The sequence below is a fragment of the Desmodus rotundus genome, chromosome 7 (assembly GCF_022682495.2).
Source record: "Desmodus rotundus isolate HL8 chromosome 7, HLdesRot8A.1, whole genome shotgun sequence".
Lineage (NCBI taxonomy): Eukaryota > Metazoa > Chordata > Mammalia > Chiroptera > Phyllostomidae > Desmodus > Desmodus rotundus.
The window spans coordinates 51,954,467-51,973,020 of NC_071393.1; the positions used below are offsets into that span (position 1 = coordinate 51,954,467).

Below are 18,554 nucleotides of genomic sequence, written 5' to 3' on the forward strand. Positions count from 1 at the left end.
AGAATTTTTTTAAATTTTGCTATTCTGTTATGTTTGCTGATTTTCTTTGTTTTTTTGAAGGGCTTTTATTTTTCATGTAAATTCTTATTCATTTATTCATTCAGAAAATATTTGAAAGCCTACAATGTGCAACGTTCTGTAGTTAGTGTATATTAAAGAATCACGATTCATGGAAATAAAGTACGGAGATAAAGAGCTGCTTTGTAAATGACACAAAGAATTTTCTAATTTGAAATTGCTTTGCTGCTTTTAAATTTTTTATCTTCTAGTTCTACTGGTTACCTACTTGCTGGGACTAGATAATGTAATTGCAAAGTTTAAGTTCAGGAAAAGCATTGCTTATCTCTTCTAAATTGAGACATTTTGAGGGGTCAGTTTGTCCTTTTGACTGCCTTTCACATGCAAATTGTTCTCTTCCTTCCTCCTGGAATTTGTCTTGCTCCTTCTTAAAATCATATTTTAATGCCTAGCATGTTTAATGGACGCATAGTGCTGAACTCCTTTTGGAACTGATTGGTACCGATAACTTTCAAGTTTGAGCAATGAAGGCCGTTTTCTCGGTTAGGCCCTATACCCTAGAGATAGGAATTGGTCCTTCTTACCTGCTTCAAGCCCTTCCCTGCATGCTAATGGTGCTTTGGATCCCTGTCCTTTCTGGCCGGAAGATTTTTGCTTCCTATTGCTTTTCCTGGGGACCTGTCCAGTTAGTTCTGGCTCTGGAAATAACGATTGGCGCTTTCTTGCTACTATGATGACAAGAGCCACCAGGTCATTGTGTTTCAAATGAAATATTAGTAGATTGTTGTGGCAAGCAAGTTTTGGGCTTGCTTTTGTCTTTCAAAAGACCCCATTAAAGGTTGGGATCCATTGCTACAGATCAGTAGTGAAAGTTTGTTTTTTATCAAATGAGAGGCTAGATGACCTAATGCTCTTGTTTTTTCCCACAGGTTCCTACCCAGAGATTCTACCCAGTGAAACTCCCACAGCAACGCAGGTAGACGGGGCAGACCTGGCCTCTCCAATGTCTCCTCGAACTAGCAAAAGCCGTATGTCCATGAAGCTGCGTCGTTCCTCTGGCTCAGCCAATAAATCCTAAGGAGACAAGCAGCCCAGCAGTGATCAGCAGTAGCCACCTCAGCATGCATACAGTGTTAACCCTTTCGGGCCTCCTGTTTGCCATAACACGCATGTTCCTTCCTGAACACTTATTGTTTAAAAAAAAAAAACCCACTGGATTTAAATAATTTGTAACTTAATATTTTAGATTTGAATTGTTTATTCAGTTAGGTTTTTCCCCCCACACTCCAACTGCCATATTTGGGGGAGTTTTATTCAACACCCCTTTACCTTTCTAGATAATTATGTTTAAGTAGTCTTACTTTTAATTTCATGATTAACTTTGAACCAAAACATAATTGGACAGATAGTCTCATTATTTTATCATGCTTCACTGCAACTTCATGGGCTCAATAAATACATAATTTTTTTACAAATGTAAATTTTTAAATTTAAGCATTTGTGAAGTTATACCAAAAGTTGCAGATCTGTTAATACACAGGAGTTGTATGGATTATTTATGTTATAAAAACAAAACACTTAAAATAAATGGTCTTTTGGCTTCTCAAATTCTGAAATAATTTTAGCATTCTCTTCTTCCCAAAGCAATGCCTTGTTTCTTAGCTGTGCAGGTGATTCCATATCTAATAACCAGAAAAATCACTGTGCTGAACTTTGATTTACGTTTAGCTTTAATATTTTTCTAATGTTTTGCTTTTTAAATGGTATCACTGTTAAATGCCGTTTGTTTTGAGATTGTGCCCCTTTATTATTGGCTGGTAGATCCTGGTGTGTCTGTGTTCTTTCATAAGTACCAAAAAGGGAGGCTTGGGAAGAAGAAAGAAAAGAAGGAAAAAACTTTTCTAAATATAAATGTGTTAATTAAATTGTGTGTATTTTTTTAAAAAGGAACATGGCCCAGGAGTCTAAATTAAATCTAATATATTTAATACTGAACTTGCAGGTGCAGGTCGGTGTGCATCCCACCCTTCGGAAGTATTTCCTACAGTAGATGAGCCACTCACATTTTGCTCATATTTTGTTTTGAACAGGCATCTCCTAAGGAAATGTAGCATGACACGGTACTAACTGCATGTGTAAATACAGCACACTAGCAAACTCTAAAATATAAATTATATATCATCATTCACGTAGCATCTACAGATTTGTAACAGTGAAAAAATATATATGGTATATAATATTTAGTAATACAATAAAATTATTATCACTTATGTCCATGAGCATTTCGTCTTTTATGTTTGTCTTTTATAATTTTCAGGTTTAATAATCAGGGTTATATGATTAATGCAGAGATGTGAAGCATAAACCAAGGTTATCTTAGTCATGAAAAAAAGATTTGAATTCTCAGGATGCAACCCTAACTTATTTCTCAGGGATCCTACCACAGTCATTAAAAATGCAGGAAATTTTACACCTTCATAAGGGCGGGCCGGAAGCTCCATCCAGTGCACTTAGTTGAAGTGTCAATTTATCTCAGCCTCACCTCGTGCTTCTTTGATTTCTTAAATTTACTTTATACATTCAGGAACAAAACTTTTAACAGACAGTTTCTAAAACCTGTACACTTGAGGTTTTTTTCTTATAAATAAAAACAAAGTCCTGTGATATGATACAGAAAATAAACTTAAATTCTTAAGAAAGAAGATAAACAAATGGCCCTGGGAACAAGATAAAACTGCAGACAGTGTCCCACAACCCAGGTGAGGGTTGCAGAGAGAAAAATCAAAGTAGCTGATTACACGTTCTGTAGTGGTTTGGTTTGGTTTGGTTGTTAGTGAACAGCTAATGGATTGATGATAGGTAACGATGGAGTGAAAATACCAACTTGAAATAGTGACCTTAATTAGCACAATTAACATGATTTTTTTCATCTTCAGATGACATTATTCATTAGCTTTTTCAAAAATATTTTAAATTATTTTTCTTTTTTTAAATATTTTATTGTTTATGCTATTACAGTTGTCCCAATTTTTCCCCCTCTCCACCCCACCTCCCATAGCCAATCCCCATACTTTTCTGTCGACATTCTGTGGTAGTAAAGTATCTTTAGGTTTAAAGACTAGTGCATATTCTTTGCCTTTTGGAGTTCTATTTGTGCAGCCATACTTCAAAGGAAATTTTTCCATTGCATTTCCTCACCATTACATTCATTTACAAAATAAAATTTCTCCTGTCTGTATTCTGTCTAAGTGGGTCACTAAGATTCTAAAGTAGGATACTGGCTTTGGGGAGATAATATGTGGCTTTGAGAAATAGGCTGTGTGTAATGGGATTCTTAAGACAAACAAAACACAACAAAGCACCAGCTATGTACATTTATTTGGTGGTAAGCATCTTACAAATATGAGCTGTCAAGCTGTACTCAGCCAGTGTCCCCAACTCTGGCTATAAGGGCATGGGTTCAGAATGTACTCTGAATATGGTGTACAAAAAATCTAAAACAGGTTGCTGAAAAGAAAATACTGGATATTGAATGAATTGCCATTTTGTTCCATAGTGGATTATAGGTATTAACATCTTCCTTAAGCTGAATGTAGTTTAATATATAATACGCTGTATGAGATTTACAATGGAAGCATTAAACAATTTGAATGAAAAACTACTAAAACAGTTAAACTTAAAATGAGTTCTACATTTCCAAAAAGCTTTTTTTTTTAAGGTTAAAGTATTTCTTGCTGAATACTACACACAAAATAGCTGAAGGTGAGGATCTTGGGGGTATCTCAGCTCCTTCCTGTAAACTACTACCCTCCCCACCTCCAAACACTAACTTAAAAATGGACTAATACTGCGAAAAGGAAAGCTTACAGGGAAATCCCCACAACCCCCCAAATGCGCAAACATCCTATATTTGCTGCCTGCAGACACAGGTCTTGAATATACAGCTCCCCTCCCGCCAGACCCCATAAGTTTGGCACCAATCACAACTTCCAATTCACAGAAAATACAAGGCAAGAGATCTGACCCTATTGAGACAGAAACTACATAGGTGTCTGTGATAACAACAGGAAAAAAAATTGTTGACTACCATTTTTGGTAGCTAGAATCCTTTGTAGACATTGAGACATGCACAAATTCACTGCGACTTTCCATAGGAATTACAAGTCATAGGATTCATTGGGATCTTCAGAGTTTGGAGAGCAAGGAAGGAATCCTATTTTCATGGGGAAAGTAAGAAGGATTTAAAGCTGACAGTTCTTGACCAGGAATGTTAATACTACCCATATACATACCTGCTCTAGGAAGGGATTTTACATTTTGCTGTCTGCTCCTGTGTCTGAACATTGACTACCGGGACTTTTTAGGAGAGAAAATATAGGAAGGGAAGGGGGTAAACTTGCAAGTTGAACAAAGCCCCACAGAAATTGCCGTGATGTTTCCTCCAGGGCCAACCTCGCAATCTAGCGCGTCTCTCGGCCCTCAACAGCCTGGCCGCAGTGGCATCTGCAGCAGCAGGACCTGCCGGCTTTCTGAGGGGTGGCACTTGTTAATGTGTCGGGTCAGCCCTGGGGAGCTAAAGAAAGTGGACGGGCAGTGCTTGCACGAGAAGATTTGCTGAGCACTCCCGTCGGGTGCCCCTCCCGGGCCCGGAGCTTCTGGGGGGACCCCAGGCAAAGCCGGCAGGAGCAGTTCGTCCCGGACAGCATGCCACAGCCTGTGCTTGTCCCTGATGTCTGCAGACGGGAAGTGCGCCCCGCACAGTGGGCAAGCGAAGGCCAGTGGGGCACCGCGTTCGGGGCCAAAGCCTGGGGCCAGCGCGCTGGCCGAGGCCGCGTCGTGAGTGCCCAGATGCTTGCGCAGATAGGCTTGGCGACGGAATTTTTTGTGGCAATAGGGGCACACGAAGATCTCGGGTTCCCCGACACCGCTGGCAGTGCTTGGCCCAGGCACCCGGCTCCCTATCACCCCCTCCGAGTAGGGAACCCGAGGGAGCGGTGCCTCGAGGTGGGACAACACCTGGAGGCCCTGGGCCTGGGCGCTGTCTGGGCACTGCTCCGCTCCGGAGCTGTCCCGGGGCTGCAGGTGCTGATTTTCGGTGTGTTCTGCTCGGCTGTTCTCCTTCCCCTTCGCCAGAAAAGAAGCAACAGCCCGGGAATCCGGGGAGGACAACGGAGGAAGCTTCCCGTCAATCGAGGAGACGGTGGCTGCGTTTGCCACGGCGGGACGAGGCTTGTGCCAGCGGCGATGGGAGGCGAGGTTCGCTGGGCAGCTGAAGACCTTGTCGCACTCCGGGCAGCGGTACTCAACGCGGACGATGCGGGAGCAGCGATGCTGAGCCAGCGCGAAGGGGTCTGCGTACTGCTCCTTGCACAGCTGACAGATGAACTCCCCCAGCGGCGCGCGGCCGCCCCCCGGGCCCCGGGACGGGGTTCCGGATGGGGTTCCGGGCTCCTCCTCCTTGATCTTCAGGCCCAGGACAGGGGATGTGGTCACTTCGTCTGCGAAGCTCAACTTCCTCATAGCCTTTGGCTTCTTGACTCCAGCAGCTGCAGGTCCAGACACGCAGCCCGGAGGTGCCTTGGCGCGGCGTTCGGCGGCCGCGGGCCGCTTCAGGCTGTGTAGGGCAGCCGAGAGGGGCACCGGGTCTGGATGAAGCACGGGCTCCGGGAACGGTGCCCGGAGCGGCAGCTGGAACTGCTCCCCTGAAGCTGGTACGGCTGCCGGTGCCACCGAACACGAAAAAGCAGCCACGGCGGCGCCCCCGGGGAACGACTCCGCGGAGACTGGCGAGCTGAGGCAGCGCTCCAGGAACGCCCGGCGCAGCTCCGTGCCCACCGGCTTCGCAGGGCTGGAGCTGGGCCTGGGACCCTCCCTGCCATCCACCTTCCATTCTGCACCTTCCCGCCTGCGCGGCCCCGGGCTCACCCCCGCTGCCCGACGAGGCGACCCCGACAGTTCCCGGGCTGCCGATTCCTCCAGCCCCTTTCCGGGCTCCTCTGGGCTAGGGGGCGCCGCCCGCTCTGTGTCCGGCAGCGGGGCACGGGAAGCCTCCTTGGGGAAGGGCGGCGGCCCCTGGGGCTCCGGCTTGGGGAAGACCCGCTGTGCTAGGCGCACTCGGTACGCGCCGCCTGTCCGTTTAGTTCGCTTCACCAGGAAGCCCCTTGGCATGGCGGAGTCGAGCGCTGGGGGGCACGGAGTAACGGGGGTGCCACGGGGGCGGAAAAAGGGCGAGCACAGCAGCCACCGGAGCGTCGTGGCGGTCATGCACCGGCAGCCTTTATAGCTGAGACGGAGGCCCGGGGACCGCTGGGCCGTCTGGAGGCCGGGCGCCCAATCAGGAGTGGGAGCGGGTGCCGGGGGCGGGGCTTTCGCCCGCGGGCTCACGAGGGTCTGCGAGGCGGGCGGGTGGGCGGCGGGAACGGCCCTGCCCGCCTCCGCCGGTCTCCGCACCACCCAGCCCCCGCAGGTGGCTCAGGGGCTGCCCGCGGCACCACCCCCTGCCACCCGACCCGTAAGGACGCCAGAAGGTAAGGCCCGAAGTGTGCGGACGCTCGGCACCCCGCACCTCGGCCTCCTCCGGGGACCTACGAGGAACCCTGTTGGGGGGCCACCCACCGGCGCCCTCCTTGCCGGCTGTGGCGCGGCTGCCCGGGCGCGTAGGGTCCGGGTGGGAGAGCGCCCCCACCCCGAGGGCAGAGCTGAGAGGTCCGGGCAGCGGCTTCGGCGACCGTGCGGGTATCCGCCGGGAAATGGGTGTACGTCCTCTGCCGGCGTATCGAGCTGCTGAGAAGCTGCGACCGGGCGGCACGGCTGCTAAGTCCACCGCCCGTCCCCACACTTGACGGTAGCAGCACTTCTGCCATCCAGTATCGATCGAGGCTGCGCGCGTCTGTGATACTATGAGAATTCATCAGGGAAGAAGGGCTCTCAGTGCGGGAGCGTGCGTGCTGGCAAGCCTCCGGAGCTCAGGACGCCGGCAGCTGGCGGCGCCCCAGCCCTCAGGGCTCGTAAATGCCCCTCCCAGATGGGAGCAGGAGTGGGGAGAGGAAAGTAGAATCTAATTTCCCCCCGTCCTCAGATAAAGTGGTCTATCCGCTCACACCTTCCACTTGTACAACCCAGAGACATGACTTAGTGCCTAACTGGCCTGTTTAGAGCATGGAGTAGACCCGAGTGAGAAAGACGGTGGAATCAGGATTACGTCTGCCTCGCCGTATGTAAGTGATTCTTCGCGAAATGTGTGCTGTCGACCAGGCTCAGAAGATTTTCATCCAGCTCTCCCTAACGTGCCCCACGTTGTTTGAGGTACTAGAAGACATCCGACAGTTTGTAATACTAGCCGACAGTGAGATAATTAGAAAATATATGAGAAATGTATAATAAAGTCCCCATAATATAGATATAAATACAGTGTGAGAATAAGAAGGGGAAAGAACTATGTGTTCAAGTCTCCTTACAAAATCAAACTGGAGAAACAGACTGAGCGACGTGTTTTCAAAGTTGACTATAGCCACACAGACCTAGTCCTCAGTACCACATACTGTCTTCCCTCTAGTGAACGAGGTGTTTTTACAGGCAGAACATTATTTTTAAGCAGATTTGGAAGTAATTGTGTATCTGTTAATCATTGACTATACTTTAGGCACTCTCCTTAAGTAATCCCTAAACTTTTCACACATGAGCTCAAAAAACAAGGGTATTTTATTATTCTCCTTTTTTGATGAAGAGATTGAGCTATAGAGATGTTCCATAACTGGTAAAAAGTCACCAAGTGCCCAGATTCAAACTGAGTTCTGGCTAATTCCAAATCTCACTTGTCCACCACACCAGGGGCTTCAAACTATTTTTCCTGATCAGATCCCACAGTAAGAAATATATTTTACAGTACACATATAACTGAAACAAAAGATTCACAAAATAATACCCTTAACTAGGTGCACTGCATTCTTGTTTTTCTATTCAGTTCTATTTTCTTTTTTAAAAATGCTGATCATAGCAAACAAGTTGCTTTCATCACTTACTAATAGAGTAGGGCCCACAGTTTGAAAAATACCATCATTATGGTATTTTCTATTAAGTAGCATGAAATCATATAAAATTAACTAAACAAACCTGACACTTTGTAGTTAAAATTAATATTCTGAATCTCTACTTAAACCAGCATTTGCACTTCTAGGTCTAGACACAAAAGGATTGAAGACAGGCACTGAAATACATAATTATACACTAATGTCCATTGTAGCATCATTCACAATGGCCCAAAGATTGGTGGGGGGAAGGGGGAACCTATTTTCCACCACAGATAAATATATAAACAAAATGTGGTATATGCAAATGACAGAATATTGCTCAGCCGTAAAAAAGAATGAAATGCTGGTACTTAGAACATGGACGAATCTGCAAAAATTGTGCTAAGCAGAGTGACCCAGACACAAAAGGACAAGTATTATAAGATTTCACTTTCATGAAATATCTAGAATAGGCAAATTCATTGAGAAAGAGAGTAGATTATTGGCAATCAGGGGCTGTGGGAATAAGAACTCAATGGCTTAATGGTTATAGAATTTCTTTTGGGGTGATCAAGTTTTGTTAACCAATAGTAGTGACTGATGGACAACACTGTGAATGCAATCAATGCCCTTGAATTATACACTTAAAAATGTTAAAATGTAACATTTTATTATATTTATTATATTATTATAAAATGTAACATTTTTTTATATTTTTTACCACAATAAAAAATTTCACACAAAAGAGTGGAAGGGAAGGTCATGGCATGTGAGACTAAAAAAAGAATCTAAAGGAACAGGTCATGTAATTTGGACTTTATTACATAAAACAGGCAAGGAGAGCCATTTAAGGTTTTAAAGTGAGGGAGTGACATTTGGTTTTGAAATTTCATGAAGGAAACTATCTTTAGCTGTGCTTTCTGCCAGAGAGAGAAGGGAAATGCGGATGTATGAGCCTCTTCTTCTCAGTCCTTCCCCGTTTAAACATCTGAGATTGCGTGTCTGTTTCTAGGGGGGGGAATGGTGAAAACTTTAAAAGTCAAAAGAGCAGTTATGATGTGGAATACTTAATGAAGTGATTGGCATAGAATTGATATGCAATATTGTTTAATGGATGGTGCCAGTGTGTCCAGCCATCTATCCAGCCATCTGTCTTACATCTGCATGTCTGTCCAATCATTCATCAAATAATTGCTCTGTATTCTTTCTGTGATAGTTCAGAAGCACAGTGTTCAAGCAGTAACTATCCTCTGTTATTTTCAGGAAAACAAATTTCGGTAGGAGAGGGCCTGGCCTGCTTGCAGCTATTTTTATTTCTGACCACCTTATATAGAAATCCCCCCCGCCATCAAAATCTCTGGCTGATCCAAAGGACACCGACATCACTCAGGTTGCCAAAGGGTTTGCTTTGGGCTGCCCTTCCATCAGCTCTGCGTCAATCCAGTGTGAAGGACCCAGGCAACTCCCCCTCCTCTAAGGGCATCTCTCACCTCATTCCCACTCCATTCCCTTCTGCCTCTCCTCTCCTCATCCCCCCAACCCCTCAATATCCAGGAACATCCAACCTCCATTAAAGAAGAGTTTCCTGAGTTTCACGGCACAGGTGTGTCTGCTGTTCTCCCCGCTCTGGAACCCTTGTACCAGCCACCACACAGGCTAACCCTTATCTGCTGTGGAGTGAGATCTATGAAACAGAGTGAACAGTGATTACTATGACAATACACAGCTGTTTCATTATTTAAAGTGGGGAAAAAAGAATTGCTGTCAAATATTTACTAGCAAATCCAGTGGTAGTTCCAATAGGTGTTTCTCTCCCTTCCTCCCGCATGTAATTTGACAATCTTTCTAGAAATCAGTGTAACAATGTGTATCAGGAGCTTTTAAAAACAAGCGTACTTATTAATTTACCAAATCCTTTTAGTAAATTACCCAAAAGAAGGAAAAGGCATATGGCTGTTTGTCACAGTATTACTTGTGACTGTAAGAAATCAGAAATTACCTTGAGTGAATCAGGGCACAGCTGCGCTAGAGCTGCTTACGCGCGTTAAAAGCACGGTGACGTGGACAAACGTGTGTGCCATAATGTTAAGAAAAACAGCAGGATGAAAAGTTGCAGGTACAATAAAGAGCTCGATTATGAAAAACAAAACGAGTAAAACACTGGAAGGAAATATACCAGAATGTTGTTGGAGTTACCTCTAGTTAGCAGAATTTTAGGTCTTTTTAAACTGTTTTTGTTTCAACTGTTTGCAATAGCATACATCACTCGAATAATCAGTAAAAAAAAAAAAAAAAAAGTAAAAGCCGCCTTAACGCCTTTCTGGGGTCGGATGCGGAGCCCCTTCCCTAGGACACTGTGCAGAACTGACAGGGCAGCACCGAATGGGAACTGACAGGGGAAGTGGCCCTCTCCAGAGTCACCCTTGTGAACTCGGGCCCCACAAAAGAGGTGACAAGCTTCTATCATGCCACAGGCCTTCGGGGTGAAGACCCGTTTTAGGAAGAGACTAAGGGTTAAAAGGTAGAAAAAGGGCTAGAAGGTAGTGGCAAGAAAGAATTTAGATGAATACCCTCCACTTAGATATGAACCTAGAAGATCCTTAAGATCTTACGAACTCTTCTTTCTCCGCTTTCTCACTCAGAAACCAGATCGACGGGCCAGTCCGCAAGACCGTGAAATCTCTGCTTTCTTTATCTGCATCCTTTACCTTGCCAACGGCAACCTTTCCCCCCTTTTAAACACTGAGGACCTTCATCTGCTTGGTTATATTTTGATAAAGTTCACACATGTGAATTACCTGTCAAGCCATTTGCATGGTAAGCTTCCTGTGTCTAACAGTGGAATAAATCACTTTGATTGAAATTCAGGAATTTTGAGACATTAGCAATCAGGAAGTCTTTCAAAGAGAGACTTCTTGCTCCGACATCCTCGTGGGTATATGAGAAGCTCAGATGACCACCATCCCTTTCGGCCGCTTGAACGAAGCGTTGCGCGGAGAACCTTTGTTCTCTCCGTGTCCCTGCTCCCTCGCCTCGGCACGGCCTGTGAAAGATCACCACCAGTGGCAGCCGCTAGAGGCCTGTTCTCCCACGAGAACCGCGAAGTCTAATAGGCTCTCACAAATCTAAAACTACTCGATTGCCTCTCCTAAACCTAATTCTCACATCTGAAAATGGCACCTCCATTCAATTAGCTGCCTAAACCCAAACTCGGAAACTTTTGGCTCAAGCCAAACGCCTCATATTCAGTCCGTTAGTGGTCCGACTTCATCAGCTCTACCTCCCAACGTTCTCTGAGTCTGAGTCCCAGCTGCTCTCCCACCGCGCGCCACGTGGTCTCTCTGCGGCCACTCCTGCCCTGCTGCATTCAACAGCCAGGTGGATCCCATTAGAATGTAAATTTGATTATTTCACTCTTTTTGCTAAAAATCTTGGAATGGCTTCCCACCGTATTTAGAATAAAATCCAAATCCCTGGCTATTCTTAACCCACGTCTCCCCTGCCTCTCTTCCTTGTTCAGTCTGTTCCATATACTTTGGTCTCCTTATCTTCCTCAAATAGGACAAGTACACCTCCACCTCAAGGCTGTTTATTCTGCCAGAATGTTCTTCCTTCAGACAGGCTCACAACTGGCTCCTTCACTCCATTTGGATGTTTTCTCACAGAGCAGTGCCCCAGAAGGCTCTTCCCTGACCATCCTCACTAGAAGAGCAGCACTAACGCCCCATGGCCCTTCACCATGTTCTGTCCCTTTACTCAGCTTCTCTTCAGAGCATTTATCCGTCACCATCACCGTAGGCTTATCTGTTGACTTCTTCATTGCCTGTCGCCCTCCAGCGAGCTGTAAGGCCCATGAGGACAGATTCTTTGTTTTGTTCACAGCCGTATATCCAGGGTCTAGAACAACGCCTGGCATATAAGTAAATGAATGGATGGCTAAAATAATGTGCCACTGGATTTAAAAAAAAAAAAAAAATATTCCTGCTTTTTATTGCTTCAACCTACAGACTGAGAGCCCACTCTGCCCGAGCACAGAGGAGGGAAGACAAAGTCACAGGAGCTCCAGATTCTAGGCATTTGGGAATCTTGGTGCAGAAACATTAGAGGAATAGAAGGGTCTCCCTTGCATCATATACCCTTGGAAGGCCTTTTCTTCCCCACCTCAGCCAATTGACCCATGGCTTAGGTCACTCCCACTTCCTTCCTCCGCAGCCATTCTATACAGGGAAAATAAACCCCAGCTCATAACCAGAGTGTCTAGATCCAGCTGTTCAGTACCCGTGGCATTAGGAGAAGAGGAGCAGAGAGACATGTGTCAGCTACTTAGATGGAAAGACAACACTTGCAAGATGAGGCTCTATGTGTGGAAACCAGGGAATTTCAGGTGTAGGGCATGGAGGGTAGGATCCAGGTTATTTACTGAGAAATTTAATCTAGGAGCTTTCAAGGGAGATGGCACTGTGTAGTGGTCAGAGGCGCAGGCTGTAAAGTGAGGCTGTCTTGAGTTCAAGCCCAGCTTCACTACCAGCTGTTTAATCTTAAACAACTTGCTTGGCCTTCTGCAGCCAGTTCTCTCATCACAAATGGGAATAGTAGTGATTGCCTCAAAGAGTGCTTTGCTCATCAAATATTATGTACGTAAAAGGCCCAGCATAATGCAGGCACATGGTGAGCCCTCAACGAATGGAATTGTTGTTGGTATTGTTGTTGTTATTATTATTTAAGTATCTGAGGTGAAAGAAAACTATTGACATTAGTGGCAACTATAAACTTTACAGAAATAACAGAATAATTTATTTGACTGGCATATTTGACACAATTATGATGCAAGAAGAAAGCACTGTTTATGCATAACATTTAATATGTTCAAAATTAATTTCATTTCATATGGTTAAAGCAACATTCACAAAACACAAAAGCAAAAGACAATGTAGTTTCACTGGATTAAGCCTGCGATTTGGAGTCAGGCCTCCGTTGGAATCCTGGCTCTGCCACCTATTTGCTGGTCTACGAGGGCAGGCTGTCTGAACCCCGGCCCGGTTGTTTGTGGCGGGGGCCCAGTGGCATAGTGTTCTCCCTTGTGGTGGGGCTGTGGTAGGAAGTGGAGGAGCTGGGCTGGAAAGGTGAGCTGGGGCTAGTATACAAAGAGTATTAGTTATAGAATCACACTAAAATTCAGCGTGGGTATTACTCCGTGAAAAACACTGACTCTTCTAAAGTATTTAAATGATCTAATCACATACTTGCTTTGAAAAGGTAACTCTAATGGCTGTTTTGGGCTAAAGCTCTGGGTTGTGGTGAAGACGTAGAAAGGGGGGTAGGGCATGAGGTGAGACGAGGTAGGGAGTTTAGCCAGAATATTGAAGTAGTTGATAGAAGATGATGTGGCCCTAATTATTTAAATAGTAAATGGATTTAAATAATTTGTTGAACTATACTATTATGTTATCTCTAACAGTGTTTTTTCCATTGGCAAGGAGTGAAATGGATAACTTCCACATTCTAAACACTTGAAAGTAGAGAGAACTTACAACTTGACTTTCACTTGGTCATAAAACACTGCCTGTTGAAACTAGGATTCACTTGAGAAACTTAAAGCAATTGGGAAAGAGTGAACTTGAGCTGGAGGGAAAGGATTTTCAATGGCATAAGATACCGTAATGAGAGGCATTTATTTTCTATTATGCCGGGCACGCGGCAGTTCTTTATCCTCAGATACTCACGCATTCCAAATCACTAGCATCATCTGTCTCCCGAGATAGCTTTGCCTCATCAAACTATTTAGCCACTTGTTTGGCTCAATATACAACTCTCCCGTACTGTAGACACTTAAACCTTTGTCGATACTGCACAAAGACATCTTCATCCTAATTTTATAGAGATTTTTCTATAAGAATACATACATCCTCACTTCCAGCCTCAAAGGATTAAGTATTTTCTGAAGCTGGTGTATTGCTCATAAAAACAGAGGATTGGAATTCTAGCACCATCATTTACTAAAGAAGTGATCTTAGAAAATTTACTTAATCTCACTGAGTTTCGGTCGTTTATCGCTAATTTAGGCATAACAATCTTACATCATAGAATAAGAATTAAATTGATTAAGCTAAACAAATATCCTCTCCAGTACTTGGTGTTGCTTGTAAACATGTAAGGGTAGAGACGATCTAACCAGCTTTCTACTGCACAGAATAATGTGTGTGTGTGCTTAAATAAACATTCTGGAATCATAATGAAGGCAGTCTGTCTGACTAAGAGGAAAAAAAGCCTTATCAATCTTTATCTGTATCTATATATTTAGATTTAATAAATCCCATTAACATACTTGAAAAGAATGTGTATTTTGCAGTTTTGTACATACCAAGTATTATATATGTCCCCTCCCACATATATACACATATATAACAATGACACATTGTTCTTCCATTTTGTAGTCTCTCAATTTTTGTTCTAAATATTTTGAGACTTTGTCATAAGTGCATATGAGTTAAAAGCAATTCCTATTTGGTTAAGTGAACATCTCATCAACATAAAGTATCCCTCTTTATTTGTAGTAATGCTTTTTTTAAAAAGATTTTATTTATTTATTTTTTTAGAGATGGGAAGGGAGATAGAGAGGGAGAGAAATATCAATGTGTGTTTGCCTCTTGAGCACCCCCTACTGGGGACCTGGCCCGCAGTCCAGGCATGTGCCCTGACTGGGAATCGAATGGGCGACCCTTTGGTTTGCAGGCCAGCACTCAAGCCACTAAGCCACACCAGTCAGGGCTGTAGTAATGCTTTCTGATTTAAAATCTATTTTATCTGATGTTTTCCCCTAGACACATCAGCTGTCTTTTGTTTGATGTGTTTGCAAGGCATGTATTTGTCTTCTAATTTCAACCTTTCTTTATCTTTATGTTTTAAATGTGTCTCCTGTTAACAGTAGTTGGATTTTTCAACCAGCTATACAATCTTTAACCTTTAACTGGAGCACTTAATCCTTTTACAGTTACATAATTCTATTATTTGGAATTAAATCTGCCATCTTCAAAAGTGTTTCCCATTTGTCTAATCTGTTACATTTTATTTATTTTATTTATTTTTATTTTTAAAGAGAAGGGAAAGGAGGGAGAAAAAGAGGGAGAGAGACATCAATGTGAGAAAGAAACATCTATTGGTTGCCTCTCAGATGCCCCCCAACCAGTGATAGAACCAACAACCCCGGCATGTGCCCTGACCGGGAACCAAACTGGCTACCTTTTGGGTTGTGGAATGACACCCACCAAAATGAGCCACACTGATCAGGGCTAATCTGTAACATTTCTTATCTTTTAGATTGATTTCAAATTTTTGTGTATCAAATTCCCTCTCTTTATCCATTTTAAATGATACCCTTTGTGTTCTTTTATTAATTTTAAAATGATATCACACAGCCCTGACCAGTTTGGCTCAGTTTGTTGGGCAAAGGTCATCAGTTCAATTCCCAGTCAGGGCACATGCCTGGGTTGTGGGTTCAGTCCTGGTCAGGGTGCCTCCAAGATGCAACAGATGGGTGCTTCTCTCCCTCTCTTTCTCCCTCCCTTCCCCTCTCTCTATTTATAAAAAATTAATAAAATCTTTAAATAAAATTATATCACACATTTATAATTTATCAAAGTGTTTAATATAATATTTAAAAAGTTAGAACACTTTAACTGCATTTATTCTTTCCTCACATATGCTATTATCATTGTATTTTTCAAACAATAAAACATTATTACTGTGTAAAACCACAGTTAATATTAACTAGATTTACCCACACTCCCCACCTTTTTAAATGTATTTTTTAATTATTTTATTGTTGTTCACGGACAGTTGTCTGTATTTAGCACCCACCACTCCCCTCCCACCCCAGCCATCCCCACCTCCTTCCCCTAATTCCAGTCCCCTTGGTTTTGTCCCTGTGTCCTTTATAATTGTTCCTGAATACCCTGTCCCCTTTTCCCCCCATTATCCCCTCCCACCCCCCCTCTGGTTACTGTCAGATTGTTCTTAATTTCAATGTCTCTGATTATATTTTGCCTGCTTGTTTGTTTGGTTGATTATATTCCACTTGAAGGTGAGATCATATGGTATTTGTCCCTCACCGCCTGGCTTATTTCACTTAGCATAATGCTCTCCAATTCCATCCATGCTGTTGCAAAGGGTATAAGCTTCTCCTTCTTTCTCTCTGCTGCGTAGAATTCCATTGTGTAAATGTACCATAGTTTTTTGATCCGTTCATTTACTGATGGGCACTTAGGTTACTTCCAGCACTTTCCACTTTCTTGGCTCTTAATTTTTTTTTGTATCTCAGGCTTCTCATATGAGATCATTTTCCTCCTGCCTGAAACATATGCTTCTTTGAAATTTCCTTCACTGTAGATTTGCTAGGGGCAAAATATCTTAGCTCCAGTGTATCTGAAATATCTTTATTATATCTACCTGTAGAATTTTAGATTGGTCATTATTTTCTTTCAGCATAGTGCAAATAACAGTCCACTCTCTCCTGTGTGCCATTTTTACTAGGGAAACGTCGGCTGTCAGTATATTGGTATATTATTGCTCATTTGAAAGTAATTTGTGTTATCTGGCTGATTTTAATAAGTATTTATTCTTCGTCTTTGCTTTTAAGAAGTTTTACTTCGATGTGTGTAAGTGCAGTTTTCATTTATCATGCTTTCGAGTTAATAAGAATTCTTAAACTGAGTGTCTTGAAGTCTTTTGTCAGTTTGGAAATTCCTCAGGGATTAACTCTTCAAATAATTGCTCACCTCATTCTCTCCTTCTTCTAGAACTCTGGCTAAAACTATGTTGGACATTCTCACTATATCTTCTGTGACTTTTACCTTCTCATATATATTTTCACCATTTGTCCCCTCTCCATGCTGCATTCAGGATTGTTCCTCTTGATGTATCTTCAGGCTCAGTCAGTCTTAAGGTATGTCTAATCTATACTTAAAAATTTGTTGGGTTTTGCCCTGGCTGGTATGGCTTAGTTGGTTGGAGCATCATCCCATAAACCAAAAGGTCATAGGTTCAATTCCCAGTCTGGATGCATACAAGAGGCAACCAATCAATGTTTCTCATGTGGATGTTTCTCTCCCTCTCTCTCTCTAAAATTAATAAGCATGTCCCCCAGTGAGGATTTAAAAAAGTCTTGTTAGGTTTTAAGTTTTTATTTATAAATTTTTCTTGTAAAACTTATTTTTTAAAGATTTTATTCATTTACTTTTAGAGAGTGGGGAAGGGAGGGAGAAGGAGAGGGAGAGAAACATGGATGTGTGAGAGATACATTGATTGGTTGCCTCTCGCACACCCCCAACTGGGGACCTGGCCCGCAACCCAGGCATGTGCCCTGACTGGGAATAGAACTGGCAACCTTTCAGTTCACAGGCTGGCAGTCAGTCCACTGAACCCTACCAGCCAGGGCAGCTTATTTTTATTTACAAGATATAAATACATTTATAAAATGTGTATAAATTCTACTTAAAATAAAATCAACATATTTAAAATATTTAAAATCACAATAAAATTCTATTTGGTTCTTTTTTTTTTAAGATTTTATTTATTTTTTACAGAGGGGAAGGGAGGGAGAAAGAGAGGGAGAGAAACATCAATGTGTGGTTGCCTCTTGCACACCCCCTACTGGGGACCTGGCCCACAACCCAGGCATGTGCCCTGACTGGGAATCAAATTGATTCCCAGGCTAGCATTCAACCACTGAGCTACACCAGCCGCAGCTGGTTCTTTTTTAAATTCAGAATAGCTATGTTACTTTTGGTAGTTTCCTGTTCTCTATAAATATCATCAAGGTGGTCTTTTGTATCTTCAAATATAGTCATCATAATTATTTTATAGTCCTGTTTTTTAGTCCATGCCTTATAATTCCAATATTTAAAGTTTTCATGGGTCTGTTTTTGTTGTTTGTTTCTATGCTGATTTTTGCTCGTTTAATCTAGGTTCCTCATGTACCTGATTATCTTAAAAAATATGCTGCACATTATATTGCAAAAATCATTTATGGAAATTATTTAAGCCTAAAAAAAGGTATCTAACTTAAGAGTAGACTCATATTTATTTCTGCCAAGCACCTAGAGACATGGCCCATCCAGAATTATTTGAACCCAAGTTCAAGGCTTGAGATTTGCTGGCTTGGGAAATTTGAATAAAAGCAGAAAAACTCAAGGACTCTGGAGTCCCAGTATCTTAGGGGAGAGGGTCTCCTATTAGACTTCCTGTCATATACAGGTCCTGGATCTAGCTTCCTGTCTCCCTCGCACTGCAAGTCTATCAAGATATAGATTCTGCTTTTTATCAATCGGCAAATTCCCTCAAGGCAGAGCAGCTTCCACATTTGGATTCCCATTTCTCCTTCACCTTGAGTCTGGTGATTTTGTACTATCTTTTGATATCCTTCTCTGCTTTAAGAATATATTTTAAATCCAGGTATTTTAGTTATTTTCACTGAGAGAACTGATCCATCTAAGTCAGCCTAACATTACCAGAACCATGAAGTCAACCTAA

At 43.0% G+C, this 18,554-nt stretch overlaps 2 protein-coding genes across 7 annotated transcripts in view; one reads left to right on the forward strand and one right to left on the reverse strand.

Annotated features, from left to right (window-relative positions):
* The window catches only part of RALGAPA1 (Ral GTPase activating protein catalytic subunit alpha 1), a 256,935-nt gene extending 254,647 nt beyond the window's left edge, over positions 1–2,288 (forward strand). For all 6 annotated transcript variants that reach the window (XM_024551309.4, XM_071221931.1, XM_024551306.2 and 3 more), the window contains one exon: positions 948–2,288. Coding sequence is in view for 5 of the 6 variants with exons in the window: in XM_024551306.2 (XP_024407074.2) it covers positions 948–1,096 (149 nt within the window). In the remaining variant the exon portion in view is untranslated. The remainder of the gene's footprint in view (positions 1–947) is intronic.
* A 2,209-nt stretch (positions 2,289–4,497) lies between these two features.
* INSM2 (INSM transcriptional repressor 2) lies at positions 4,498–6,186 on the reverse strand. The gene has a single exon (XM_024551285.2). The coding sequence runs from the start codon at positions 6,184–6,186 to the stop codon at positions 4,498–4,500; it is 1,689 nt and encodes a 562-aa protein (XP_024407053.2).
* Between the last annotated feature and the right edge of the window lie 12,368 nt (positions 6,187–18,554).